At 50.9% G+C, this 27,381-nt stretch overlaps 1 protein-coding gene across 3 annotated transcripts; it reads left to right on the top strand.

The window, feature by feature from the left end:
- The first annotated feature begins 1,111 nt into the window (after positions 1-1,111).
- Positions 1,112-25,632, top strand: LOC140305241 (CSC1-like protein 2). Of its 3 annotated transcripts, none has more exons than XM_072384002.1 (24): positions 1,112-1,522; positions 10,171-10,389; positions 10,623-10,702; positions 11,051-11,089; positions 13,411-13,501; positions 14,555-14,592; positions 14,695-14,837; positions 17,512-17,563; positions 18,299-18,407; positions 18,486-18,556; positions 18,636-18,716; positions 20,327-20,450; positions 20,530-20,663; positions 21,187-21,324; positions 21,416-21,569; positions 21,645-21,751; positions 21,832-21,918; positions 21,993-22,058; positions 22,230-22,392; positions 22,483-22,588; positions 22,663-22,830; positions 23,026-23,141; positions 23,216-23,299; positions 23,998-25,632. In XM_072384002.1, the coding sequence occupies exons 2-24, from the start codon at positions 10,198-10,200 to the stop codon at positions 24,193-24,195; spliced, it is 2,541 nt and encodes an 846-aa protein (XP_072240103.1). In that variant the 5' UTR covers positions 1,112-1,522; positions 10,171-10,197; the 3' UTR covers positions 24,196-25,632. The 3 variants fall into 3 exon arrangements, with proteins under 3 accessions (XP_072240103.1, XP_072240102.1, XP_072240104.1); XM_072384001.1 differs by having other exon boundaries at positions 23,995-25,632; XM_072384003.1 differs by lacking the exon at positions 11,051-11,089 and having other exon boundaries at positions 1,114-1,522; positions 23,995-25,632.
- Positions 25,633-27,381: the final 1,749 nt, after the last annotated feature.

The following is a 27,381-nucleotide window of genomic DNA, read 5'->3' as shown; positions in this document are numbered from 1 at the left end:
CTTCCATACTTAAGAGAAGCAGCTTTCTGCTGGGCCTTGTTCAGATTTTGGGCTGAAAAGCTGCAGAGTGGCAGATAACAGGAGATAAGATCCAGTATCATTCAGAAAAGGCACAAAACAACTAAAGAAGTTCCACCGTTTCAGGTTGTCTTTGCGTTTCAATCTGAAATGAGTGGATATTAAGCTGATGTTGGCGCCCTCTGCTGGACAGACTTCATGTTTGCACGCATAAGAATGTGTGTCCTGAGTGGGGAATTAAGTGAGAAGACGTATAAAATCATTTTATTAGGGGATTCATTTACTATTAATTAATAAATATTTACTTTGTTTAATAGCTTAAGTCCATTAAAATAATTGAATTAAAATTAAAGTGAGGCCAATCATAGCCAAGCAATATATGCCTCCCCTGTTTTTATATTTAATTTTTAGCTGCTTCCAGGACCTTTTCCCTGTTGGAATCCACCTAAATAAAATCAGATTTGCTGCTTAGATTCTTGTTCTTTCCTTTCAGCTGCTGCCAGCTTGGCTTCTGGCTGCTGCTGCTGAGCTGGAACAGTTCATATGTGGCTCACATATAGCCCCAAAGTATGATGCTGCTGCTGGTTATTAATGAACCGAGCCGGGCCAGAACATCTCATGCAGACACAGTTCAGCGCTTTATGTGCAGAATTAAAACCCAAAGAGGAGAGCATGGATACAGAGAAATAAACAGGTGACAACGCTGTGAAACGCTTTATTGATTCCAGCTGAGTACTTTCCTGCTGATCACACGTTTAAACTCAGCCTGCTGCGTTCAGCTGCAGAGGAAAGCTCTGGGTTTGCGCTCTTTCTATCCCTGTCAGGGCTTTGTCTGAATCAGCCTCGATTAGATGCAGCTGAAATGTCTGAGAGGAACGAGCTGAGGCTTAATTGTGAGAAGGTGTCAGTCCCAGCGAGGCTTTCTGCGGCTCCGCTCACGGAACACAGCTCTGCCGAACTTTAACTTTCTCAGAAAACAGAGTCTTTTATTGTGAAGGTCCGGCATCTTGTTGTTTTGTTTGTTTGTTTCCTGCTTTCACGGTTTTGTTTGTCTATGTCGGTGCCGTGTTTACGTGTTTTTCTTCTTCTTGTGTAAATTGAGGACGAGCCGCTTCCGGTTGTGCCTCCTGCGTTGAAGGTCAGGTGTTTGTCGCCCTCTGCCGGCGGCCGCGTGGAAGTGGCAGCTCTCCTCCTCCTCCCGCACCGGCTTCGCTCTGTTTCTATTCCCGGAGCGACCACCTCCATTTTAGCACCGACACCGGGCGGAGGAGCAGCGGCTCGCAGCACACTTGGCGGCCGGTGGAAGGACGCGCTCCAGCGGCGGGACTCTCCTGACTCCCCGGCGGCGGTGAAAGCTCCAATCGGCCCGAATCAGCCTTTCTGCGGGATGGCGGCGCTGCGGCAGCTCGCAGCCCGGGCGGCGCTGGATTTGTGAGGATTTAACGACCCGTTTTCTGCGCTTAAATTGGCCCGCAGAGACGACGGCTGGGCTTCGGGTGGTCAGGTACCGGCTTTGTTCTAATTGGGCTTATTGATTATGGGCTTAATGCTGCGGGTTATCATAAGGCGGCTTTGTGTGATCTGCTCAGCCGCCTGACAGGCCGCTGCTGCAGCCTCTCTGGCGGCCTGTCAGGCTGCTGCGCGCCGCCGGTCCAGCATCCACCCGGCTGTTTTTTAGGCAGGGGGGGGGTCGGGTTATATAATGGGTGCACAGAAGACGCGCACGATCCGCGCGTCTGTCCGCAGCGATGATGCGATCTGCTGGTTGTGGATGTGCGCTTTGTGTCGGGCGGGCCGCGGTGGATGCGCGATGGGAGGCAGGGAGGGAGGGAGGATCCGTCCAGGCCCGACTGCAGGTGCAGCATCCAGAACCGACCCGACCTGATGGAGAAAAACGGGAAGGACCCGATCAAATGCTGCTCCGGAATCGGTTCTGGACGGATACTGCTGATCTCCTCGGGATGAACTGGAACCAGACATTCCTCCAGAACCTTCCGGTTTGGGAAGATTCTTATCAGCAGATCCAACATGAAACCTGATCAGTCAGAGCTAAGGACGTGTTGGTCCCCAGTAAAATGAAATTTAGATTCTTCATCCTGATGGTTCTGATCAGATTTTAATGGTTCGGGTCAAACTGAACTCTTCAGTTCTTCATCAGCTGCTGATAAACTTTTCTCAGGTTTAAATCTTCTGTCTCTGAAGTTTCTTTATGTTCAGAACTCCTGATCAGCTTCATTTCTTTATATTTCTCCATAAAAACAGGAAACAGCTGCAGAGATTCACTGAAACATGATAAAACATGAACATAAACCCAGAATCTGAGGCAGAAACAGAGTTTTTTCTCAGTTCTCAGCAGCTTTAAAGTGAATCTCTGGTCTGAGCTCCTTTATTCTCCAACACAGCCTGAACCCTCTGAGACAAGCTTTCTGTCATTTCTTTAAGGAGTCTTCAGGAATAGTTCTCCAGGCTTCTTGAAGGACATCCCAAAGCTCTTCTTTGGATGTGGGCTGCCTTTTGTTCCGTTCTCTGTCAGATGATCCCACACTGCTTCAATAATGTTGAGGTCCGGGCTCTGGGGAGGATTCATCCCTCCATAAGACCTGTTGCCACTGATTTTCAGTCCACTTCTTGTGTCATTTGGCACAGCTCAGCCTTTTCTCCCTGTTTCCCTTCCTTAAGAACGGCTTCTTGACAGCCACCCTTCCATGGAGCCCATTTCTGATGAGGCTTGGGCCAACAGTAGATGGATCAGCTGAAGGTCCAGATGCATCTCTCAGGTCCTGTCAGGTCACAGCTGGATTTTTTCCTCTTTCTTAAGGACATCACTTTCAGATCCTGTTCATCTGCTGGAGATAGTTTTTTAGGCCTGACACTTCTTCTTTTGTCCTCCACTTGTCCAGTTTCCTCAAATGTTTTAAGGACACACTGCACACCATGCTGAGATATGCCAAGTTTTCAGCTAATAGCTCTTTGGGAATCACCTTGTTGCTGCAGAAATCCTATTTTCTGTCTGTCAAACTGTGTTTTCTTTGCTGTTTTTCATAGATGCAGCTAAAGAAATGGGAACAAATGATGTGTCTTTGTGACAGGCTGCTGGTAACAAAGAGCCTAAAGATCCAGTTTAAAACGGCTTCTTTGCTAAGTTGTCTGTTCTGTGTCGACACAACACTGGTTCATCCCTTGAGTTAGGAGCCTTTTTTCTGCCCGAATGGGTCAGAGGTCAGAGTTAAGTGGCTGAACAAAGAAAAAACACTGAAAATGCTCAGGAACAAGGACTGAAGATGAGGGAAAAAGCAGAAAAAGTCCGAAGAAAAACTGAAAGAGCTTCAGAAAGCTGCAGAACTATTGATCAGGACACTTTAAAGGTTTCAGAAAGCTGCAGAACTGTTGATCAGGACACTTTAAAGGTTTCAGAAAGCTGCAGAACTGTTGATCAGGACACTTTAAAGGTTTCAGAAAGCTGCAGAACTATTGATCAGGACACTTTAAAGGTTACAGAAAGCTGCAGAACTATTGATCAGGACACTTTAAAGGTTTCAGAAAGCTGCAGAACTGTTGATCAGGACACTTTAAAGGTTTCAGAAAGCTGCAGAACTGTTGATCAGGACACTTTAAAGGTTTCAGAAAGCTGCAGAACTGTTGATCAGGACACTTTAAAGGTTTCAGAAAGCTGCAGAACTATTGATCAGGACACTTTAAAGGTTTCAGAAAGCTGCAGAACTGTTGATCAGGACACTTTAAAGGTTTCAGAAAGCTGCAGAACTATTGATCAGGACACTTTAAAGGTTACAGAAAGCTGCAGAACTATTGATCAGGACACTTTAAAGGTTTCAGAAAGCTGCAGAACTGTTGATCAGGACACTTTAAAGGTTTCAGAAAGCTGCAGAACTATTGATCAGGACACTTTAAAGGTTTCAGAAAGCTGCAGAACTGTTGATCAGGACACTTTAAAGGTTACAGAAAGCTGCAGAACTATTGATCAGGACACTTTAAAGGTTTCAGAAAGCTGCAGAACTGTTGATCAGGACACTTTAAAGGTTACAGAAAGCTGCAGAACTGTTGATCAGGACACTTTAAAGGTTTCAGAAAGCTGCAGAACTGTTGATCAGGACACTTTAAAGGTTACAGAAAGCTGCAGAACTATTGATCGGGACACTTTAAAGGTTACAGGAACAGAAAGTAATGAGGACTGGATCAGGGTTCTGGATCAGGGTTCTGGGTGTGTACTTGCAGATGGACTCAGAGGTCGTGCTGCCTTTGCTGACTTCTGGAATTTCCATTTCTTCTGTCTGATCACTTGAGGGAAATGAAATAATTGATCAGTTTTGACTTTATCGAACTTCTCTGACATGTTCTTCATGATGGTAGAAGCCGGTTGGGTCGGTTCCTGCATCAGAATCAGCACCAGCTGGACCATTTGTGGCATATCTGAACACTTGATCACTGAAAGGAGTCCTCAGACAGACTCCTGAACCATTTGGTCCAACAGAACCTTCTGTTAATCGTCATCCTGCTCGGGACAAGGAGAGAGAGGAGAAGAGTAGTCGGGGTGTGGAAGTGTGTGTTTGCAGCCTGTTTGGCCCAGGGGAAGAAAGTCTGTCAGCCTGCTGGTGCCGGACCTTTTGGACCTGCAGCGTCTCCCAGAGGGCATCGGATCAGACGGGGGGGTGGGGTGAGGGGTCTCCTGTGGTGGCAGCAGGATGTGGAGAGGCCTTCCTGTCCTCAGCTGTGCAGCCTGAGAACCACACACCCAGAGGGTAGGTGAGCTCGCTCTCCACAGAGGGCTGAAGGAAGGCTGAAGGGAGGCTGAAGGGAGGCTGAAGGAAGGCTGAAGGGAGGCTGAAGGGAGGCTGAAGGGAGGCTGAAGGGAGGCTGAAGGGAGGCTGAAGGAAGGCTGAAGGAAGGCTGACGGGAGGCTGACGGGAGGCTGAAGGGAGGCTGAAGGGAGGCTGAAGGAAGGCTGAAGGGAGGCTGAAGGGAGGCTGAAGGAAGGCTGAAGGAAGGCTGAAGGAAGGCTGAAGGGAGGCTGAAGGGAGGCTGAAGGGAGGCTGAAGGGAGGCTGAAGGGAGGCTGAAGGGAGGCTGAAGGGAGGCTGAAGGGAGGCTGAAGGGAGGAAGGCTGAAGGAAGGAAGGCTGAAGGAAGGCTGAAGGGAGGCTGAAGGGAGGCTGAAGGGAGGCTGAAGGAAGGCTGAAGGGAGGCTGAAGGGAGGCTGAAGGAAGGCTGATGGGAGGCTGAAGGGAGGCTGAAGGGAGGCTGAAGGGAGGCTGAAGGGAGGAAGGCTGAAGGGAGGAAGGCTGAAGGGAGGCTGAAGGGAGGCTGAAGGGAGGCTGAAGGAAGGCTGAAGGAAGGCTGATGGAAGGCTGAAGGGAGGCTGAAGGGAGGCTGAAGGGAGGCTGAAGGAAGGCTGAAGGGAGGCTGAAGGAAGGCTGAAGGAAGGCTGATGGGAGGCTGAAGGGAGGAAGGCTGAAGGGAGGAAGGCTGAAGGGAGGAAGGCTGAAGGGAGGAAGGCTGAAGGGAGGAAGGCTGAAGGGAGGAAGGCTGAAGGAAGGCTGAAGGGAGGCTGAAGGAAGGCTGAAGGAAGGCTGAAGGAAGGCTGAAGGGAGGCTGAAGGGAGGCTGAAGGGAGGCTGAAGGGAGGCTGAAGGGAGGCTGAAGGGAGGCTGAAGGGAGGCTGAAGGGAGGCTGAAGGAAGGCTGAAGGAAGGGAGGCTGAAGGGAGGCTGAAGGAAGGCTGAAGGAAGGCTGATGGAAGGCTGAAGGGAGGCTGAAGGGAGGCTGAAGGGAGGTTGAAGGGAGGCTGAAGGAAGGCTGAAGGGAGGCTGAAGGGAGGCTGAAGGGAGGCTGAAGGGAGGCTGAAGGAAGGCTGAAGGAAGGAAGGCTGAAGGAAGGAAGGCTGAAGGGAGGCTGAAGGGAGGCTGAAGGGAGGCTGAAGGGAGGCTGAAGGAAGGCTGAAGGGAGGCTGAAGGGAGGCTGAAGGGAGGCTGAAGGGAGGCTGAAGGGAGGCTGAAGGGAGGCTGAAGGGAGGCTGAAGGAAGGCTGAAGGAAGGCTGAAGGAAGGAAGGCTGAAGGAAGGCAGGCTGAAGGAAGGAAGGCTGAAGGAAGGAAGGCTGAAGGAAGGCTGAAGGAAGGCTGAAGGGAGGCTGAAGGAAGGCTGAAGGAAGGAAGGCTGAAGGAAGGCTGAAGGGAGGCTGAAGGAAGGCTGAAGGAAGGCTGAAGGGAGGCTGAAGGGAGGCTGAAGGGAGGCTGAAGGGAGGCTGAAGGAAGGCTGAAGGAAGGCTGAAGGGAGGCTGAAGGGAGGCTGAAGGGAGGCTGAAGGGAGGCTGAAGGGAGGCTGAAGGGAGGCTGAAGGGAGGCTGAAGGAAGGAAGGCTGAAGGAAGGCAGGCTGAAGGAAGGAAGGCTGAAGGAAGGCTGAAGGAAGGCTGAAGGGAGGCTGAAGGGAGGCTGAAGGGAGGCTGAAGGAAGGAAGGCTGAAGGAAGGAAGGCTGAAGGGAGGAAGGCTGAAGGAAGGCTAGCAGCAGCAGCTTTGTGCTCAGGTTGGTTTTCCTGAGGCAGCAGGAACTGAAGCCGCTGCTGAACCTTCTGCACTCGGGCCCTGATGTCAGGGGTCAGCAGAGATATGGGTGCCCAGAAACTTGAAGGTGGTGACAGATTCCACCGGTTCTCTATTTATGAGGAGGGGGTGGGGTCCTGTCTGTTCTTCCTGAAGTCCATAAGGAGTTCTTTTGTCTTATGGACGTTCAGTAGCTGGAGCCGTTTGGTAAAAACAACGTCTGGGATTATTGTGCTAAACGCTGAGCTGTAATCCACAAAGAGGAGCCCTTTTAGTTCTCCAGGGACTCAGCGCTGGGTGGAGCTTCAGGCCGATGGCGTCCTCCGTGGACCGGTTTGCTCTGTAAGCCAACTGGTGTTCGGAGGCAGTCTCCGATGTGCTGGGAAACCGATCGCTCCAGGGACTCAGACGTGAGGCTGATGGGTCTGTAATCATTCAGATTTATGGCAGGTTTTGGGGGATGGAGACGGTGGCGGGGGCTTTGGGGCGGTGGCCTTGAAACGGAGGCTTTGTGGCGGAGGCCTTGGGACGGTGGCGGGGGCTTGGGGACGCTTGGTGGCGGTGGCGGGTGTCAGCGAGAGGTTGATGAGGTTGATGATAAGTACACTGCTGCAGGACCCTGATAAGCCCTCAGTCAGCTCGGAGCCTCTTTCTTGTTATTTCAGGGAGGATCAGCTCTGGTGTTCTGGTGGGTTGGGTTCTGGTGTGTTGGGTTCTGGTGTGTTGGGTTCTGGTGTGTTGGGTTCTGGTGGGTTGGGTTCTGGTGTATTGGGTTCTGGTGGGTTGGGTTCTGGTGGGTTGGGTTCTGGTGGGTTGGGTTCTGGTGGGTTCATGTGGTAAATGTTTGGACCGGTCTGCAGGGTTCTGACTGAACAGAAACATTTGGTTCGTCTTCACATTCGATCATTAAAAGAGGGAACGTGCTGTGAGGGAAACCTTGTTTCCACAGCAGGGACCAGGACCAGGACCTGGACCTGGACCAGGACCTGGACCAGGACCAGGACCTGGACCAGGACCAGGACCAGGACCTGGACCAGGACCAGGACCTGGACCAGGACCAGGACCAGGACCTGGACCTGGACCAGGACCAGGACCTGATGTTTCTGCAGTTAAAGTCTGTGTTTGGGGGGGCTCTCTGAGTCGGGTCGCTGTCAGGAGCTCTGGAGCGGAGACTGGAGGCAGATGAGTTCAGAACGTGAGGCTTCCTTCCTGTCGGCACAAACTTAATCTGAGGCTCACACATGCTGTTATCTCTGAGCTGCAGGCCTCGGGCGGTTTGACAGAAACACCGCGTCATGTGACCAGGAAGCGCTCAGAGTCAGACGGGTTCTGGACCTGGGGTTCTGGTTCATCTGTGTTGCAGTGCAGCTTCAGATGAGTCATTCTGCTGCGCCATGGCAACAGAGAGAAGCAGGAGGGAGGGGGATCTCTGGGTGATGCTGGATGGAGGAACTTTCCAGATCGGATCACCTGAGGCGACCAGAACATCAGAGGCAGCGCCTCCTGCAGGCCGGAGCCCAGCATGAACTGTCCTGATCCTGGATCTGCTGCCAGAGTCCGAACGGTACCAGAAACAAACAAAAAGGATGATCCTGACCCAGTCCTCATTTCTTTCTGTTCCTGGAACCTTTAAAGTGTCCTGATCAACAGTTCTGCAGCTTTCTGAAACCTTTAAAGTGTCCTGATCAACAGTTCTGCAGCTTTCTGAAACCTTTAAAGTGTCCTGATCAACAGTTCTGCAGCTTTCTGAAACCTTTAAAGTGTCCTGATCAATAGTTCTGCAGCTTTCTGAAACCTTTAAAGTGTCCTGATCAATAGTTCTGCAGCTTTCTGAAACCTTTAAAGTGTCCTGATCAACAGTTCTGCAGCTTTCTGAAACCTTTAAAGTGTCCTGATCAACAGTTCTGCAGCTTTCTGAAACCTTTAAAGTGTCCTGATCAACAGTTCTGCAGCTTTCTATAACCTTTAAAGTGTCCTGATCAACAGTTCTGCAGCTTTCTATAACCTTTAAAGTGTCCTGATCAACAGTTCTGCAGCTTTCTGAAACCTTTAAAGTGTCCTGATCAATAGTTCTGCCGCTTTCTGAAACCTTTAAAGTGTCCTGATCAATAGTTCTACAGCTTTCTGAAACCTTTAAAGTGTCCTGATCAATAGTTCTGCAGCTTTCTGAAACCTTTAAAGTGTCCTGATCAACAGTTCTGCAGCTTTCTGAAACCTTTAAAGTGTCCTGATCAATAGTTCTGCAGCTTTCTGTAACCTTTAAAGTGTCCTGATCAACAGTTCAGCAGCTTTCTGTAACCTTTAAAGTGTCCTGATCAACAGTTCTGCAGCTTTCTGAAGCTCTTTCAGAGCTTTTCTTTGGACTTTTTCTGCTTTTTCCCTCATCTTCAGTCCTTGTTCCTGAGCATTTTCAGTGTTTTTTCTTTGTTCAGCTGCTTAACTCTGACCTTTGAACCCTTCAGGCAGAAAAAAGGCTCCTAACTCAAGGGATGAACCAGTGTTGTGTCGACACAGAACAGACAACTTAGCAAAGAAGCCATTTTAAACTGGATCTTTAGGCTCTTTGTTACCAGCAGCCTGTCACAAAGACACATCATTTGTTCCCATTTCTTTAGCTGCATCTATGAAAAACAGCAAAGAAAACACAGTTTGACAGACAGAAAATAGGATTTCTGCAGCAACAAGGTGATTCCCAAAGAGCTATTAGCTGAAAACTTGGCATATCTCAGCATGGTGTGCAGTGTGTCCTTAAAACATTTGAGGAAACTGGACAAGTGGAGGACAAAAGAAGAAGTGTCAGGCCTAAAAAACTATCTCCAGCAGATGAACAGGATCTGAAAGTGATGTCCTTAAGAAAGAGGAAAAAATCCAGCTGTGACCTGACAGGACCTGAGAGATGCATCTGGACCTTCAGCTGATCCATCTACTGTTGGCCCAAGCCTCATCAGAAATGGGGTTAAAGACTTCTAAAGTGATGAACGAAGGAGGCGGGGCTTGCTGTCATATTTGGCTAAAAATCTGTCGGATGAACCGTCATCTTGTTCGGGTTCATCGTCGTTTCTTTGTTCTCTGGCTGCATGATGTAACGGTGACATCATCAGCTGGGTCAGGAGCTGCAGCGGATCAGTGGGTCACAGATGGGGAGGCAGCAGAGCATGCTGGGAAATGTAGTCTGATCCTGCTGTTTGTGCTGCAGAGAAAAGGAAAAGTTCTAAATCAGGTGAAACCCAAACAGACTTTCAGAAGGGCAGCAATGTGTTGGGCTGATGGTTCTGAACCGGTTTCTGGTACCGTCTGAGCAGCGTGAAACCTGGTTTCCTCTGGTTCCTCTGGTCTGGCAGGTCATTCCTCCTGAGGGTTCAGGAACTTTGTGGGTGGAGGTTGCAGCTCTGAGTGCTTCTAACTGGTTCTGCTTGTGCTTCTTCCTGTTCCTGGGAGCAGATATTAAGCCCCGCCCCAAAGAGCCGCTCCCTAACCGGGTCGAGTTGAGTTCTTACTGAGTTCAAAGGGCGGAGGCAGAGAGCCGCTGAGCTTAACCCACAGAACGTGCCGCCTTTAAAGCTCGCCGCTGTGAATCGGGGCTGATGTTCTGTCTTCCTCAGGTTCTCAGCGAGGATGCCGCAGTGAGCATGCTCCGATCGTTTATCGTAACCATGGCGATATTCGGTAGCAGCCAGTCCTGCAGCGGTCAGGACAACTGCTCGGCCAACAGCGAATCCAAAGACTACTGTTACTCGGCCCGGATCCGCAGCACGGTGCTGCAGGGGCTGCCGTTCGGTGGCGTGCCCACCGTGCTCGCCCTCGACTTCATGTGCTTCCTGGTGAGTCGCCGCCGCACACACTCTTCTTCTCTTTGTTTTCATCTTCTGGTTTCAGCTCTGCTGGAAAACTGCACGTTCAGGGAGAACTTTTGGATGAAGAAGAAGTATTAAACCCGTTTCTTTTGTGTTTGCTGCTGTGACGTTCACTGACTGTCAGAAAAATTCCACTCGTTCATTATCACCTCACCGTCTCCTCTCTGCTACTGTCTGACTCGGAGCTTCTTCTTCTTCAGGTGCTCCTCTTCGTCTTCTCCATTCTGAGAAAGGTTGCGTGGGATTATGGCCGCCTGGCGCTGGTCACAGACGCAGACAGGTAAGCGAGGGTTTGATCGCCCTGAGAACTGACAGGAAATGGCTGGTGGTCTCATTACTGCCCCCCTGAGGTCAGAGACCACCTCTGCGTTTTAAGGAGATCCTCATTTCTGATTTTCACCCACAACCAGCCTGCAGGGATCCAGTCAGAAACCTGATTATAAAGACTGTTATACCACAAAGTGTCAGAAGCAGAGTGAACTCTGGATTAAATGTGTCTTCTTCTTCTTCTTCTTCTTCTTCTTCTTCTTCTTCTTCTTCTCTTCCTCTTTATGAATGTACTGTTTTCTTGTCAGTGACGATCTTTTCTCACAGAAGTTTTTAATTTGTTCTGTTTTCCTTCCTGAAGACTGAAGAAGCGATTCAGCGACCTGAAGGAGCAGAATTAGTATGTTGCTGCTTCCTCCGTGTTTGGTTTGTCCGTTAACACCTTCCTCCTTCTTCTCTGCTTTCATTAACAGGGTTCCGCTCTCTGATTGGTGCATTAACACAACTTATTCGACCTCTTTTTCATTTCAGTGTGTGTTTGTTTTTCTGTGTACGTTTGGAGGCTCATTGGTGCCAGCTGCTGTATTTATGGTTGATAGTTAAAACAGGAAGAGGAGCAGTGCTGCCCCCTGCAGGCAGGGATGAACCATCATAGCAGGATAAACATCATGATTCAAGGCTAAAAAATGTACTCTTCCTGCTTTTCTTTGGCTTTCTTTGACATTATTAATGACAAACAGCTGTACTTTTATGGCACAAATTTAAAACCAAACTAACAGGATGGGCTGTGGCACTGATTATCCTCTGTACTGAATCCTGAGTGTGTGCAGTGACTTTGGTCTGATGTGATGCTAACAGATGCTAACACTTCTCTCCATGTTTAATGTGAATTCAGCCGAAGGCGTGACAGAGATAACTATGAACCGGTGAAAAGGTAACGGGCTGCTTGTTTGTAGCGCAGTGTGTCGTGAACCCTGTGATGTGCTAGACAGCCAGCTAGCTAGTTAGCATGCTAACGTGAAACAGAACCCAACACAATAGGCTTCTCTCTGTACAGAAAACTCCACGTTTGGACTTGTTAGCTTTTGAATAGCGGACGAAGTTCAGTTGGCTAAAAGTTTACTGTCAGACCATTAATGATAACTTAAAGGAGACCCACCTTACTTATTTATAGGGTTGTCAACCGTCCCTTGAAACTCTTTCTAAATATGGGACGATTCTGTTTTTCGGAGGACGGTTGGCCACTCTATTTATGTAACTCTGGTTCTGAGCAGCCCCTCAGTTCGCTCTGTCTGAAACAAGCTGCTGTAGCTTCTGTCTCTTTAAAGCATCTCTAAAGAATCTGTCAGTTTGTTGCCCTTTAGCTTTAGAGACAACGTAAGGTAATGTTACCGAACACGAATAACATGTACTATGATGCATGTGATGAACAAAGATGCTCACCTAAACACAAAATAAAATGTTCCGGTTCTGTCTGTAATGCAGCTCAGAGGTGGAGGCTTAGCAGAGGAGGCGGGGTCAGCTCAGAGGAGGCGGAGTCAGCTCAGAGGAGGCGGAGTCAGCTCAAGGACTGACGTGCTTTTAAAAATGAAAATCAGTTAAATGAGGAACTTTCAAACAAATGGGAAACAAGAAAATACCAGGGTTGTGTTTTTTAGGAGTTTTATGTTTATCCAAAGCGACTTACTGATGAGGATATGACGTCACAGCTAGCATCAAAGCTAACAATAAGCTACACAGAAGGAAACCAGCAGTCAGGCTCTGTCAGAGGGGGCAGGGTAGAGATGGAGAGCAGCAGAGAGGGAAGTACAGGGCGGGAGATGCTCTCTCAGAGCTGGGTTTTCAAGAGTTTCCTGAAGCTAGACGGGGACCCTGTTCTGGTAGCGCTCGGCTGGTCATTCCACCATCGTGGAGTCTGGATTGTCTTGAGCGTGGTGTAGGCTGTCGTGTACACACACCGTATGTGTACACGACAGGTTGGCACCTGTTGGCACCTGTTGGCAGCTGTTGGCACCTGTTGGCAGCTGTTGGCAGCTGTTGGCACCTGTTGGCACCTGTTGGCACCTGTTGGCACCTGTTGGCAGCTGTTGGCACCTGTTGGCAGCTGTTGGCAGCTGTTGAACACGTGCACACTCATAGAGCCAGATGCCATTCACAGCGCCCGGGAACACGGGGGCCTTGCTCAAGGGCTCCATGGCTGGGGCAAGGAGGTGGACTGACACCTCTCCAGCTGTCAGTTTCATTCTTTTGAGTGGCGAGAGTGGGATTCGAACCGTCAACCTTCCAGTTATTAGACGACCCACTCTAGCCACGGCCGCCCATTTACTTAACGTGGAAGCTTTAAAAGCCCCCAGATTGGCTCCTGGAAGCCATGGGGTGATGTGCTGAAAGTGACAGGATTATAAACTCTGATACTCTTTCTTCGTAGCTTGAAACGTTGGGCAGTTCTGACAGGAAATGAAGCAGCGCGGGGTCAGGTGTGTTCGCTGTGAACGCAGCTCAGAGGTTTCAGGGATCAGAGGACTCTGATGTTTTATAACCGTTTGAGTTTCTCTGTCGTGTCCCTAAAGCAACTCCATGTTTCTGTCCTTCCTGTTAGCTTCCTCTGTGCTCAGCGACTTCAGAGGAACGCTGGCGTCCAACCAGCTGTCAGACCGAGGTCAAAGGTCAGAGCAGCCATAAGCCAACAGCTGGCTAACTCCTTCCTGTCTGTGTCCGCAGTGTCGCCTCAGCGATGCACTCAGAGACGCCCGACCGCTATGAACGCCTCACCTCCGTCTCCAGCTCCGTTGACTTCGACCAGAGAGACAACGTAAGAATCCCTCACCCTCCTCCTCTGTCTTGTTCTTTTAGTCTCACTGCAGGTCAAAGACTGGGATCAACCCAACAGCCTTCTGGGAAATGCTCACATCCATGAGAGCATTTAGCAGGTTTATGATGGAAACTGTTAGCTTCAGGAGGAGCTGGGAAAAGCATTTCCACTCAACACAGTCCACGGCTGCATCCAGAAATGTGAGCTGAAGCTGCATCACACCAGGAGGAAGCCATATATCAGCTCTGAGCAGAACCACGGCCCAGTTCTCTGGACTCCAGCTCATCTCAGAGGGACAGAAAGACAGTGGACACGTGTTCTGTGGGCAGATGAGTCCACGTTTCAGCTGCTTCTGGGAGAAACTGCTGAGAAAGAGCATCCAGCTGTTCTCAGAGGAAGGTTTAAAGCCAGCTGATGGTCTGGGGCTGCAGCAGAGTCCAGGGCATGGAGGGCTTCATCTGGGTGAAGGTACCACTGATGCACAGCCATGAAGTTTCTTATTTTAAAGCTGAAACAGAGAAATGCTCATGAATCAGCTCCACTTCTTCATCTTTCTGTCATGGTGAGAAACCGTCTCACCACAGATGGCACACTGGTGCCCCCTGATGGCCTAATCATGAACTGCACGATGGGATTCCCTCAGCCTCTAATTTCTTTAGCTTGTTACATGACCGTTGCAGGCAGCTCATCCCGAGCAGCGCTGCACACGGCGAGCTCCACCTGCAGGGCGTGACGGCGTGGTGTCGGATCAGGGCGGTGAAAGCAGAGCTCAGCGGGTTTCTGTTCGCTTCTAATCTGTCGACCGTAGTTCAGTGTAACAGAGAGGCTTCGAAGTCAGGCTGAGACCAGCTGGCAGGGCGGAGCCCCAGCTGATGATGTGACATCACAGGAAGTCGTGCTCAGAGAGGACTGAACACCTGAATGGATCAGAGCTCCACCGCATCCCTGACCTCTGCAGTCGGCTACATCAGCAGAGACGGAAGATCCCAAACACTGGCACAGTCACACACTCTGTACTTACTGACTTTGCTGCTCTTCTTCTGTGTGTTTCAGGGCTTCTGCTCGTGGCTAACCGCCATTTTCCGGATAAAGTGAGTATCGACTTCACAAATAAAACAGACCTGAGTCCAGCTGCTCCTACGGACTACAGTTCATGTAAAGCTGTGGTCATGTGATGCGTCTTCCTGCTGCAGGGACGAGGAGATCCGGGAGAAATGTGGCGAGGACGCCGTGCACTACCTGTCCTTCCAGCGCCACATCATCGGCCTGCTGGTTGTTGTCGGCGTCCTCTCAGTCGGCATCGTCCTGCCCGTCAACTTCTCTGGAGACCTGCTGGGTAAGACCTGCAGCTGAACCGCAGACCGGGTCCGGTCTGCAGGATTAATTCAGTGTCTCGCTTTGTGTCTGATTGGTTTAGTCAGAATTATCAGTAAAGATGCTTTCCTGAGCCGGGGAGCTCCGGGACCTCCCTCCAAAGAAGGTAAAGGTGGCAGAGCTGTAGCAGCGTCTCTGTAGACCTGTCTGATGGTAGATGGTTTTAGCTGGACCTGAGTTAGACCAGTTCTGTAGAAACCATGCTGAGTGTTGTCACTGTGGTCAGTAGAGTCAGTAGGATGATATCAGTCCAGCAGCTCAGAGACCTCAGGCCCCGATCCCATGACCTCAGGCCCCGATCCCATGACCTCAGGCCCCGATCCCATGACCTCAGGCCCCGATCCCATGACCTCTGGCCCCGATCCCATGACCTCGGGCCCCGATCCCATGACCTCTGGCCCCGATCCCATGACCTCTGGTCCCGATCCCATGACCTCTGGCCCCGATCCCATGACCTCTGGCCCCGATCCCATGACCTCAGGCCCCGATCCCATGACCTCAGGCCCGATCCCATGACCTCAGGCCCCGATCCCATGACCTCAGGCCCCGATCCCATGACCTCAGGCCCCGATCCCATGACCTCTGGCCCCGATCCCATGACCTCAGGCCCCGATCCCATGACCTCTGGCCCCGATCCCATGACCTCAGGCCCCGATCCCATGACCTCAGGCCCCGATCCCATGACCTCTGGCCCCGATCCCATGACCTCTGGCCCCGATCCCATGACCTCTGGCCCCGATCCCATGACCTCTGGCCCCGATCCCATGACCTCAGGCCCCGATCCCATGACCTCAGGCCCCGATCCCATGACCTCAGGCCTCTATCCCATGACTTCAGGCCCCGATCCCATGACCTCAGGCCTCTATCCCATGACTTCAGGCCCCGATCCCATGACCTCTGGCCCCGATCCCATGACCTCTGGCCCCGATCCCATGACCTCTGGCCCCGATCCCATGACCTCAGGCCCCGATCCCATGACCTCAGGCCCCGATCCCATGACCTCAGGCCCCGATCCCATGACCTCAGGCCCCGATCCCATGACCTCTGGCCCCGATCCCATGACCTCTGGCCCCGATCCCATGACCTCTGGCCCCGATCCCATGACCTCTGGCCCCGATCCCATGACCTCTGGCCCCGATCCCATGACCTCTGGCCCCGATCCCATGACCTCTGGCCCCGATCCCATGACCTCTGGCCCCGATCCCATGACCTCTGGCCCCGATCCCATGACCTCTGGCCCCGATCCCATGACCTCAGGCCCCGATCCCATGACCTCTGGCCCCGATCCCATGACCTCTGGCCCCGATCCCATGACCTCAGGCCCCGATCCCATGACCTCAGGCCCCGATCCCATGACCTCTGGCCCCGATCCCATGACCTCTGGCCCCGATCCCATGACCTCAGGCCCCGATCCCATGACCTCAGGCCCCGATCCCATGACCTCAGGCCCCGATCCCATGACCTCTGGCCCCGATCCCATGACCTCTGGCCCCGATCCCATGACCTCTGGCCCCGATCCCATGACCTCAGAGACCCGATCTAGCTCCAGAAGTCCAAACTAGAATCTAAAATTGGACTCTGAAGTTGATGGTTTGACATGTGAGGACTTAGGTCTTAGTTAGAAGGATCACAGCAGCGTTCTGAACAACCTGCAGAGATTCCAAGGAGTTTTACAGAGAATTCCAATAATCCAGAGCTGATGGAATAAATGCAGGAAGAAGAGTTTCCAGCTCAGAGCGGGACACAATGGGACTGAACTATGAAATATTTCTGAAGAGATAAAAAGAACAGAAGCAGACATTTGGAATCCAAAGTGAAAGCTGAGAGGAAAGTTAGCCCAAGGTTCCTGATAGAAGAAGCAGGAGGACCCAGAGTTTCCCTGAGCTCAGACACAGATCTGTGGGGCTCAGACAAGGTTTCCTCTTCATTAAGGTGGAGAAAGACATCCAACTGTTAACGGTCTGAGCAGCTGAGAAACATGTTAAAGAGAAATACAGCTGAATGTCATCTGCATAGTAGTGAGAGGATTCGTCTTTAAAGAGGGAGCAGATAGAACAGGAACTATGAACGCCCAGAACTGAACCCTGTGGGACACCATAGGGAAGAGAAGTGGAGCCACTGCAAAGCAGACCCTGATACACCCCCCCAGGTGAGGTTCGGTCCAACAGCAGAACAGAAAGTCCTCCACATGTCACTGAGACTCTAAGAAGAGTTGTGAGCCGAGCTGTTGGTTCTGAAACCTGGTGAATATTAAATCCAGTTTAATGCATCTCTGTCCCATAGTGGCTGTTTATCTGTATTAATCTCCTGTTTATTCACCAGCCACTAACCACACTGTTAGTGGTTCAAATCCCGGTCGTCACTGAGCAACATGTTGAATTCTCGACTACAGAGACACCAACGGACCGCTGTTCAGCCGTCTGTTTTCAATGTTGTAGCAACTGATTGTTGGACTGGTTAGCATCCAGTTATCAATGCGGTAACTTTCTTTATCAATAAGTCAGACTGAGGTGAGTCATGACACTGGAGATAAATCAATTAAGAGTCAATTGTCACTTTGGTTAATTAAGTTTGGTTTGGAGACTCATTTTGAATATATTTTGTCTTCTGACAACAACACTTCTCATTTCTTCCAGAAAACAATGCCTACAGCTTTGGACGCACCACGATAGCCAACCTGAAGTCAGAGTGAGTTGATAAAAGCGAAGGAGTCGTAAAAGCAGCTGAATCTGAATCTATCATCCTTAACAGAAAACTCCAGCACAGGGATAAGGTTGAAAACTGTTAGCCTAACTTAGCATAAAGACTGGAGTTGGATGGAAACTGTTAGCCTAACTTAACATAAAGAAAGGAGACGGATGGAAACTGTTAGCCTTACTTAGCATAAAGAAAGGAGATGGATGGAAACTGTTAGCCTTACTTAGCATAAAGAAAGGAGATGGATGGAAACTGTTAGCCTTACTTAGCATAAAGAAAGGAGATGGATGGAAACTGTTAGCCTTACTTAGCCTAAAGACAGGAGTCTGATGGAAACTGTTAGCCTTACTTAGCCTAAAGACAGGAGTTGGATGGAAACTGTTAGCCTTACTTAGCCTAAAGACAGGAGTCTGATGGAAACTGTTAGCCTAACTTAACATAAAGAAAGGAGACGGATGGAAACTGTTAGCCTTACTTAGCATAAAGACTGGAGCAGCTGGAAACTGTTAGCCTTACTTAGCATAAAGACTGGAGCAGCTGGAAACTGTTAGCCTAACTTAGCCTAAAGACTGGAGCAGCTGGAAACTGTTAGCCTAACTTAGCCTAAAGACAGGAGTCGGATGGAAACTGTTAGCCTAACATCAGAAGCAGCACCTCAAAAACTCAGCTTTGATGTGAACAGTTGTTATCATATTTTATTTCAACAATGCATTTTTGTCTTTTTAGGACCAATCTATTGTGGCTTCACACTACATTTGCCTTCATGTATCTGCTGCTGACCGTCTACAGCATGAGGAGACACACGTCCAAGATGCACTACAAGGAGGACGACCTGGTAGGAAAACGGAGAACGGTCAAACTCTCTGGAGATGCTGTGTTCTTAATGATGAGTTACCAGTTTTGTGTCTTGCAGGTGAAACGCACTTTATTCATTAATGGCATCTCAAAGTATGCTGAGGAAAGTCAGATCAAGCAGCACTTTGAGTGAGTTCCTGTTTGATGCTCAGAGCTGAGTCGTTTTAAACCTGGACTGTTTTCACACTGTTCCTCTGTTATTCTGCAGGCAGGCGTATGAGAACTGCACAGTTCTGGAGGCCCGGATCTGCTACAACGTGGCTAAACTAATGGCGCTAAATGCTGAGAGGTGAGGCAGCGCCCCACTGCATGCTGGGATATGCTCTTGTTACTGGTGAAATGCTGTGGTACAGATAAATCTGTCCATGAGCAGTTGGTTTATGTTCTTCCATCGAATGCTGAGTAACTTCTCCAGTAAACAGGATTATTTTCTGGATCCCTCCACGTTAGACACATACTTTCCATCATGGGCGTCACAGGGAGAGCTCCTGGTTTGAATCATACCTCACGGGTCGGTCCTTCAAAGTATCCTGGCTCGGTCACACTTCTGCAGCGCACCACCTCGCCACAGGGGTCCCCCAAGGTTCAGTACTGGGACCTCTTCTCTTTGCCATATACACCACCTCACTGGGACAAATCATCCGATCACATGGCTTCTCATACCAATGTTATGCTGATGATACCCAGCTCTATCTGTCATTCCCACCTGACGACCACACGGTCTCAGCTGAATCTCAGACTGTCTCTCTGACATATTAACATGGATGAAAGCCCATCACCTCCAACTTAACCTCCCAAAAACTGAACTGCTGGTCTTCCCAGCCAAACCAACCATACACCACAGCATCTGCATCCAAACTGAATCCCTAACTCTGGCTCCATCAAAGGTTGCTAGAAACTTGGGTGTCATGATTGATGACCAACTAACCTTCAAAGATCACGTTACCTCGGTTGCTCCTTCGTGCCGCTTTGCATTACTAAACATAAGAAAGATCAGACCATACCTGACCCAACATGCCCCCCAGCTCCTGGTGCAGGCCATGGTCATCTCCCGCCTTCACTCCTGCAACGCTCTCCTAACTGGTCTCCTAACTGGTCTCCTAACTGGTCTCCTAACTGGTCTCCTAACTGGTCTCCTAACTGGTTTCCTAACTGGTCTCCTAACTGGTCTCCTAACTGGTTTCCTAACTGGTCTCCAGCCTGTGAAACCTCTGCAGATGGTCCAGAACGCGGCGGTGCGTCTGGTCTTGGATCAGCCTAAAAGAACCCGTCCCCCCTCTGTTCATTGAGCTCCTCTGGCTGCCCTTAGCCGCCTGCATCAGATCCAAGTCCCTGATGTTAGCTACAAAGAGCTTAATGGAACGGCTCCATCTACTTGAAGGCTCTTGCAAAGGCTTCTGTCCCAACTGGGTCCCTCCGTTGGTCCCAGGATTGTCGTCTAGCAGCTCCTACACCACGCCTAAGACAATCCAAACTCTGTTCATGTGTCGTCCCACGATGGTGGAAGGACCTACCGAGCGCTACCAGAACAGGGGCGTCCCTGTCTATCTTCAAGAAGCTCTTGAAAACCCAGCTCTTCAGAGAGCATCTCCTATCCCAGCACTTACCTTGTACCTCCCTCCCCCCTCTATCTCTGCACTTTATCTTTCTGCTCTTCCTTCTATGCCTGCACCCTATCTCTACTCTGTCCCCTCTGACAGAGTCGGACTCCTGGGTTCCTTCTATGTAGCTTATTGTTAGCTTTGATGTTAGCTTATTGTTAGCTTTGATGTTAGCTTATTGTTAGCTTTTTATACAGCTGTTATATCTTCATTTGTAAGTCTCTTTGGATAAAAGCGTCTGATAAATACAGAAACATTGTTTATCTGAATGTTCATGTCTGAGTGTTTGTGTTCGCAGGAAGAAGACGGAGCGCAGTAAGAAGTTTTTCACCGACCTGATGGCGAAGGAGCACGTTCCCACCATGATCAACCCAAAACCCTGTGGACACCTCTGCTGCTGCGCCATCACCGGCTGCGAGGAGGTGACGCTAACGTTGTTTTCACTTCACGTTTCCGTCACGCTGCTCATGAAACTTAGCCTCTCTTTGGCTTTCCCCACAGGAGGAGGCGGTCAGCTACTACACCAAGAGGGAGGCCAAGCTAAAGGAGGAGTACAGGAAGGAGAAGGAAAAGGTCCACACCAAACCGCTGGGCATGGCCTTCGTCACCTTCCAGAACGAAGCCATGACCGCCATGTAAGCTCCGCATCTCAGCCGCTGATTCAGACTTCTTCTGTTTGACAGAAGAAACTGAAGAATGGAAACACGAGTTCTTTGCCAACATCAGCTAACAGCTGACAGGGTTCTTCAACATGCTGAAAAAGATGAAACAAGTTTTACGCCGAGTTTCTCACCTCGTTATCCTTAAATATAAACGGTTGAATAGAACAAAATGTGTGAGCTGCTTTAAAAGCAGAAGTTTGTGAGGAAGTAACGAAACGTGGGGAGCTGTGTTTTCTTCTGGTTTCTGGGTCTGTCGACGCCAGGAGACACGTTGACTTATTTTAAAGGCAGATTACGCCTTTAAAATAGTTCTGATTTCATTTGTTTTTCATGTCACTGATGCTGTTTCTCCACAAAGCTTTATTTAATTAAATGTTTTTTGCATGAACTTTACACCAACACCTTGACTCCAACCCTGCTGCTTCCTGCTTCTCTCTGTGACCCCGCCCCTATCCGTGACCCCGCCCCTCTCCGTGGCCCCGCCCCTTTCCCACAGCATCCTGAAGGACTTTAACGCCTGCCAGGTTCAGGGGTGCCGTTGTCAACAGGAGCCGCGTTCCTCTCAGTTCAGTGAGGTCCTTCATGTTCACAACTGGAGCGTCTCGTACGCGCCCGACCCACAGAACGTCCGCTGGTACGTGCACACACGTGCACACACGTGCACACACCCGCTTCCCACACCAAACGCACCAGGGATCAGCTGATGTTGTGGCTCTTTCCTGCAGGGAGCACCTGTCGCTGGGCGGGATCTCCTGGTGGATCCGCTGCTTCATCATCAACTGCATCCTCTTCATCTTGCTCTTCTTCCTCACCACGCCCGCCATCATCATCTCCACCATGGACAAGTTCAACGTCACCAAGCCTGTGGAGTATCTGAACGTAAGGAGCGTCGGTCGGCCCTGTTTACCCCCCCGATGCCTCTGCTCTGACTCTGTTTGTTTGTCTTTGGAACAGAACCCCATCGTCACCCAGTTCTTCCCCACTCTGCTGCTCTGGGCTTTCTCTGCTCTGCTGCCCACCATCGTCTACTACTCTGCCTTCTTCGAGGCTCACTGGACCAGGTACCGCCGCCTCGTCGTCCCGCTGCAGAATCACCGGCTCTGTTGGACTGATGCATATTTACGTGTTTTTACGTCTTCAGGTCTGGAGAAAACAGGACAACGATGCACAAGTGTTACACCTTCCTGATCTTCATGGTTCTGCTGCTGCCGTCCCTCGGGCTCAGCAGGTAGGGCGCCTGTTCTGTTGGAGCGCTGCCCGTCCGCCTCTGAACCACTAACCGCTCTCTGTCTGCATTTCCAGTCTGGACGTTTTCTTCCGCTGGCTGTTCGATAAGACGTTCCTGGCTGATGTCACCGTCCGCTTTGAGTACGTACTTTTTCCCTTCAGTCCAAACTGAACTTTTTCTGAATGAACGTCACATTTAAGAATGTTGAAATTGGAATAAGTTAAATGAATCTCTTTGGTCTTCGCTGGACTTCCTGCAGGAAGCCATAAATAATGTTTCCGTCAGTTAGTGAGAACACGTGTCCCCTTCAGGTGCGTCTTCTTGCCGGATAACGGAGCATTCTTTGTCAACTACGTCATTGCCTCGGCGTTCATTGGAAACGCCATGGACCTGCTGAGGATCCCCGGCCTGCTCATGTACATGATCCGGCTGTGCCTGGCGCGCTCGGCCGCCGACCGCCGGAACGTCAAGAGGGTGAGAAGCAGAAGGAGGCGCCGCATGCTGCACGTTTCGGCCTGAAGCGTCTCTGCTCTGACTGTCACTCTCTCTCTCTGGCGTCTGCAGCACCAGGCCTACGAGTTCCAGTTCGGCGCCGCCTACGCCTGGATGATGAACGTCTTCACGGTGGTGATGGCCTACAGCATCACCTGCCCCATCATCGTGCCCTTCGGTCAGCTCCACTGCACGCATCGGCAGGTCTGGTCTGAGGTCAGTGCGGCTCACACTCTGCTCTGCTCCCTGCAGGTCTGATGTACATGCTGCTCAAACACCTGGTGGACCGGTACAACATGTACTACGCCTACCTGCCCTCCAAACTGGACAAGAAGATCCACTCTGGAGCTGTGACTCAGGTGGTCGCCGCCCCCATCCTCTGCCTCTTCTGGTTGCTCTTCTTCTCCACCGTTCGCACAGGTAAGAGTGTTTGAGTTTCACCACCAGGTCCGAGTCAGCGGTCTGAGGTCCAGTCAGACCTGTTCAGAACCACTGCCTCCGTGCTGGTGGAGCACAGCTGGGCCGATGCAGGCTGAAGCGAAGGGTCTCCTCAGTGTTGAAGTTGAAGGGAAAGGTGTTGCTTCTGCTGCTGAACGCTCTCTGATGTTCTGCCAGGCTTCAAGACGCCGACCTCCATGTTCACTCTGGTGGTGCTGATCATCACCATCGTGGTCTGTCTGTCACACGTCTGCTTCGGACACTTCAAGTACCTGAGCGCCCACAACTACAAGGTAAAGCTGTCACTCAGATGTGTGTGAAAGCTGCCGGCCGGGCCGCCGTCTCACTCTGCCTGTCGCCACCGCAGATCGACACGAAAGAGAACGACGTGGACACCGTGGAGAACGGACGCCCCGCTCGCTCTTCATCCTCCCCGAAGACCAAATCTCAGGTGAGTGGCTCAGCTTCTGACCGACTGGTCCAGTCGCTCTGGTCTTCTCGACCCTCCACGGTTGGAACCCAAATCTTCCACATCCAGACACATTCTTAGATTAACTTAAAAGATTCAATCAGACTTTCCACTGCAGTCTGGAGTCCAGGGGAGGTTTCCCAAGTAGGTCTGTGTGAGAAGCATTTCTCTGGAAGTCCAGAAGGTCCAACATCCCTCAAAGGTCCCAGCTGAAGTTCCTGTGTTTGATGTGAAAATGTGATGCTAAATGTTGGCTCAGCTGGTGCCAGGTTTAGTCTGTTTCTGTATTTATCAGACGCTTTTATCCAAACTTACAAATGAAGATATAACAACTATAAAAAGCTAACAATAAGCTAACAAAAAGCTAACAATAAGCTAACAATAAGCTCCATAGAAGGAACCCAGGAGTCCGACTCTGTCAGAGGGGACAGAGTAGAGATAGGGTGCAGGCATAGAAGGAAGTGCAGAAAGATAAAGTGCAGAGATAGAGGGGGTAGGGAAGTACAAGGTAAGTGCTGGGATAGGAGATGCTCTCTGAAGAGCTGGGTTTTCAGGAGCTTCTTGAAGATAGACAGGGACGCCCCTGTTCTGGTAGCGCTCGGCAGGTCATATGAAGTGCTTCAGCTGCCCAGTCGTAGTTCTGATAGGCCCTGACCCGGCTTGGTTCTGTGTGTCAGCAGCAGCAGGCGCATCAGCAGCAGATGTACATCGCCCAGGTGCTCCAGGACCCGAACTCGGACGAGCCGGGCGGCGGCAGCAGCGAGGAGGACCGGGGCTCATCCCAGGATGAGGAGATGCTGAACGGAGGGAACAGCATCAACGAGGCGGATTTCCAGTCGGGGGAGGACAGTCTGATCGCAAACGAGGTCCACCAGTAGCTGGAGGTGGGGCTAGAGGGAGGGGGCGGAGCTAGTTTGGGGTCATGACCAGTCAGAAATAAAGCTGACTGAAGATCACTGCTCCACCCCCCTCTCAGCCTGAAGACTTGACCCTGATCTTTGACGCCGGCGTTGGGTCGCCCACATCCAGCCCTGCACCCTGCTGAGGCGTGACGGACATCAAACTGTCTCAGCAGGAAGTGACTGTACATGACCACAAAGCCAAATTTTTTTTTTCTTCTCGTGGGGGTTTAAAGTTGTGCCTGGGCTGGACTTTGTTCGTTCGCACTTGTGTCTTGTCTCCCGATTCGTCTGCAGGTCACCTGGTTTCGACCTGCTGATGCCGAGGCCGTCTTTCTCCTGATGAGCCCGTGGCGTCGCCACCATCCTCCGGGATCGGAGTGCTAAGTAACTTGCCAAACGCCACCTCTTGTAGTCGTAGAAGCTTCGCTTACGCAGACGCAGCGCCGTCCCTCTTCCCTCGGCTCCTTCCTCTCTGCTCTTGCCGGTTTCTTCACCCGGACGTTTTGTTTTCTGACGACCTGCCAGGCTTCTGCTGCATGTTGTTAAAAGCGTTAACGGCATCGTCACCTTTGGACGATGTCATTCATCACAGGATAGTGCGAACCCGTGAACTCGCCATGTTCCATCCCATCCCCCTGGATGAGCTTTCAGTTCCAGAACCAGCTCCACTGGAGGATACTTTCTTTTCTGGTTTGATTTCACCTGAACTACCTTAATGTGAATAAGGGAACAGGGATGTTTGTGTCTGTGTAGGTTTTCGAACTCTTTTTAAGCCACTGACTCTTCCAGCAGCAGAGTAGTGGGATCATGGGTAGACGCAGAAGAGCAGCGCTTTTCGTGCGACGGTCTACCCTCAATGCCTGAAGCTGTCAGGACTCTGAAGGGAAGTGTTCTGAGTTTGTTTTGACTGTTTCTGTGTGTGCGTACGGTAGCTTATTGTACAGCCACCTGCATCATGTGGGATTCAACGTCTCCATCAGAAACCGCTTCTCTAACGGATCGTCCGTCTGTTTTAGGGTTAGTTTTCCTTCACTGTGGTAAAAACGTTTAAAATATACAATCAGTCTGGTGTTTCTGCTGCATTACAGCTGCAGGTTGAGCCTGCGGCCGGATCCTGTCCAGTTTAACCTGGCTGCGCACCGGACAGCTTCGTGTTTCCACCCATCTGCGTTGGTGTCGTCTGCTTCCACCCTGCAGTCTGCTGTCGAGCCTGCAGCGCTCGGCTAAAAGCGAGTGAACCGCTTCCACCCTGCAGTCTGCTGTCGAGCCTGCAGCGCTCAGTTAAAAGCGAGTGAACCGCTTCCACCCTGCAGTCTGCTGTCGAGCCTGCAGCGCTCGGCTAAAAGCGAGTGAACCGCTTCCACCCTGCAGTCTGCTGTCGAGCCTGCAGCGCTCGGGTAAAAGCGAGTGAACCGCTTCCACCCTGCAGTCTGCTGTCGAGCCTGCAGCGCTCAGTTAAAAGCGAGTGAACCGCTTCCACCCTGCAGTCTGCTGTCGAGCCTGCAGCGCTCGGCTAAAAGCGAGTGAACCGCTTCCACCCTGCAGTCTGCTGTCGAGCCTGCAGCGCTCGGCTAAAAGCGAGTGAACCGCTTCCACCCTGCAGTCTGCTGTCGAGCCTGCAGCGCTCGGGTAAAAGCGAGTGAACCGCTTCCACCCTGCAGTCTGCTGTCGAGCCTGCAGCGCTCGGCTAAAAGCGAGTGAACTGCTTCCACCCTGCAGTCTGCTGTCGAGCCTGCAGCGCTCGGCTAAAAGCGAGTGAACCGCTTCCACCCTGCAGTCTGCTGTCGAGCCTGCAGCGCTCGGCTAAAAGCGAGTGAACCGCTTCCACCCTGCAGTCTGCTGTCGAGCCTGCAGCGCTCGGCTAAAAGCGAGTGAACCGCTTCCACCCTGCAGTCTGCTGTCGAGCCTGCAGCGCTCGGGTAAAAGCGAGTGAACCGCTTCCACCCTGCAGTCTGCTGTCGAGCCTGCAGCGCTCGGGTGAAAGCGAGTGAACCGCTTCCACCCTGCAGTCTGCTGTCGAGCCTGCAGCGCTCGGGTAAAAGCGAGTGAACCGCTTCCACCCTGCAGTCTGCTGTCGAGCCTGCAGCGCTCGGCTAAAAGCGAGTGAACCGCTTCCACCCTGCAGTCTGCTGTCGAGCCTGCAGCGCTCGGCTAAAAGCGAGTGAACCGCTTCCACCCTGCAGTCTGCTGTCGAGCCAGCAGCGCTCGGCTAAAAGCGAGTGAACTAATTGGTAAATCTTGGCCCACAGAAGTGCACCAGCTTTGTTTCAAGCTCATGAGCTTAGAGCTTCATCCCTCTTCAGTAGCTTAGCGTTAGCTGAGTTTCCACCCAAATGTCATAAAACTTAATCAACTTTTCAGAAATCTTGCTAAATGAAATGTGAGTTTATCCGTCCACCACCAATATGTGCTTATCTAGGGTTGGTTCATCGGATATCCTGTAGGTGACTCTAAATTTCCAGCTTTTCTTAGCCTGCAGATATTTCTAGTTTTTCTTTTGGCTTTTCCGCGTTTCATGTTATTTTTGCACAAATTGAAAAAGTTTCTTAAAACAGCCGCATGGAAACACAACTACTGGAAAAAAGAGAGACGCAAAAGCAGATGTGATAGTTTGTGTCTTCATTACGTTTCCGCTTCCAGTCTTTGTGCTGCCGGCAGTCTCCCATGATCCTCGTAGTCGGCTGCGGCTTCTTCTTCTTCTTCTGTCGCCAGCAGCCCAAACCCACGAAGTCTCAGCTGTCACTTACAATTAAATTAAACAAATGCTGCTTCTGGATAACATGCAGGCAGACGTCGTTAGCTGGAGTCAGCTTTAGCCATGAAGCTAACAATGAGTGGGTTTAGCTAACACTACTCTCCTAAATATGTTCTGAACGTCAGTACAAATTATACATTTTATACAATCTATTTCTGGCCCGTCAGGTAAAAACTGTAGATTAGTTGACTCATATTTATTAGAGTTAGTCATGTCCTGCAGTCCTGGGCGCCCAATAAGTGCATCAAATGAAACACTTTGATGCAGAGCGATGGGCGGAGCCAGTCGGGGCAGATCGGGCTTCTTATGGGAGCCGGAGCTCCTTAGATCTTTCTTGGTCGTACGCCTCCGTTCTGTCGAGGTTTGGCATCCTTTTTCTTCGGGGATCAGGCGGTGGAGGCCGTCTA

Source organism: Leuresthes tenuis, unplaced genomic scaffold (genome assembly GCF_036924035.1).
Source record: "Leuresthes tenuis unplaced genomic scaffold, fLeuTen1.0.hap1 SCAF_4, whole genome shotgun sequence".
Taxonomy (NCBI): Eukaryota; Metazoa; Chordata; class Actinopteri; order Atheriniformes; family Atherinopsidae; genus Leuresthes; species Leuresthes tenuis.
The sequence above is the reverse complement of the archived record's forward strand: the minus strand, read 5'-3'. Positions and strand labels throughout refer to the sequence as shown.

Coding starts and splice junctions, on each gene's coding strand:
- LOC140305241 (XM_072384001.1), top strand. CDS start 10,198: ATGCTCCGATCGTTTATCGTAACCATGGCGATATTCGGTAGCAGCCAG. Junction 13,502..14,554: donor ACTTCGACCAGAGAGACAAC/GTAAGAATCCCT, acceptor TGTGTGTTTCAG/GGCTTCTGCTCGTGGCTAAC. Junction 22,059..22,229: donor GATGTCACCGTCCGCTTTGA/GTACGTACTTTT, acceptor TGTCCCCTTCAG/GTGCGTCTTCTTGCCGGATA.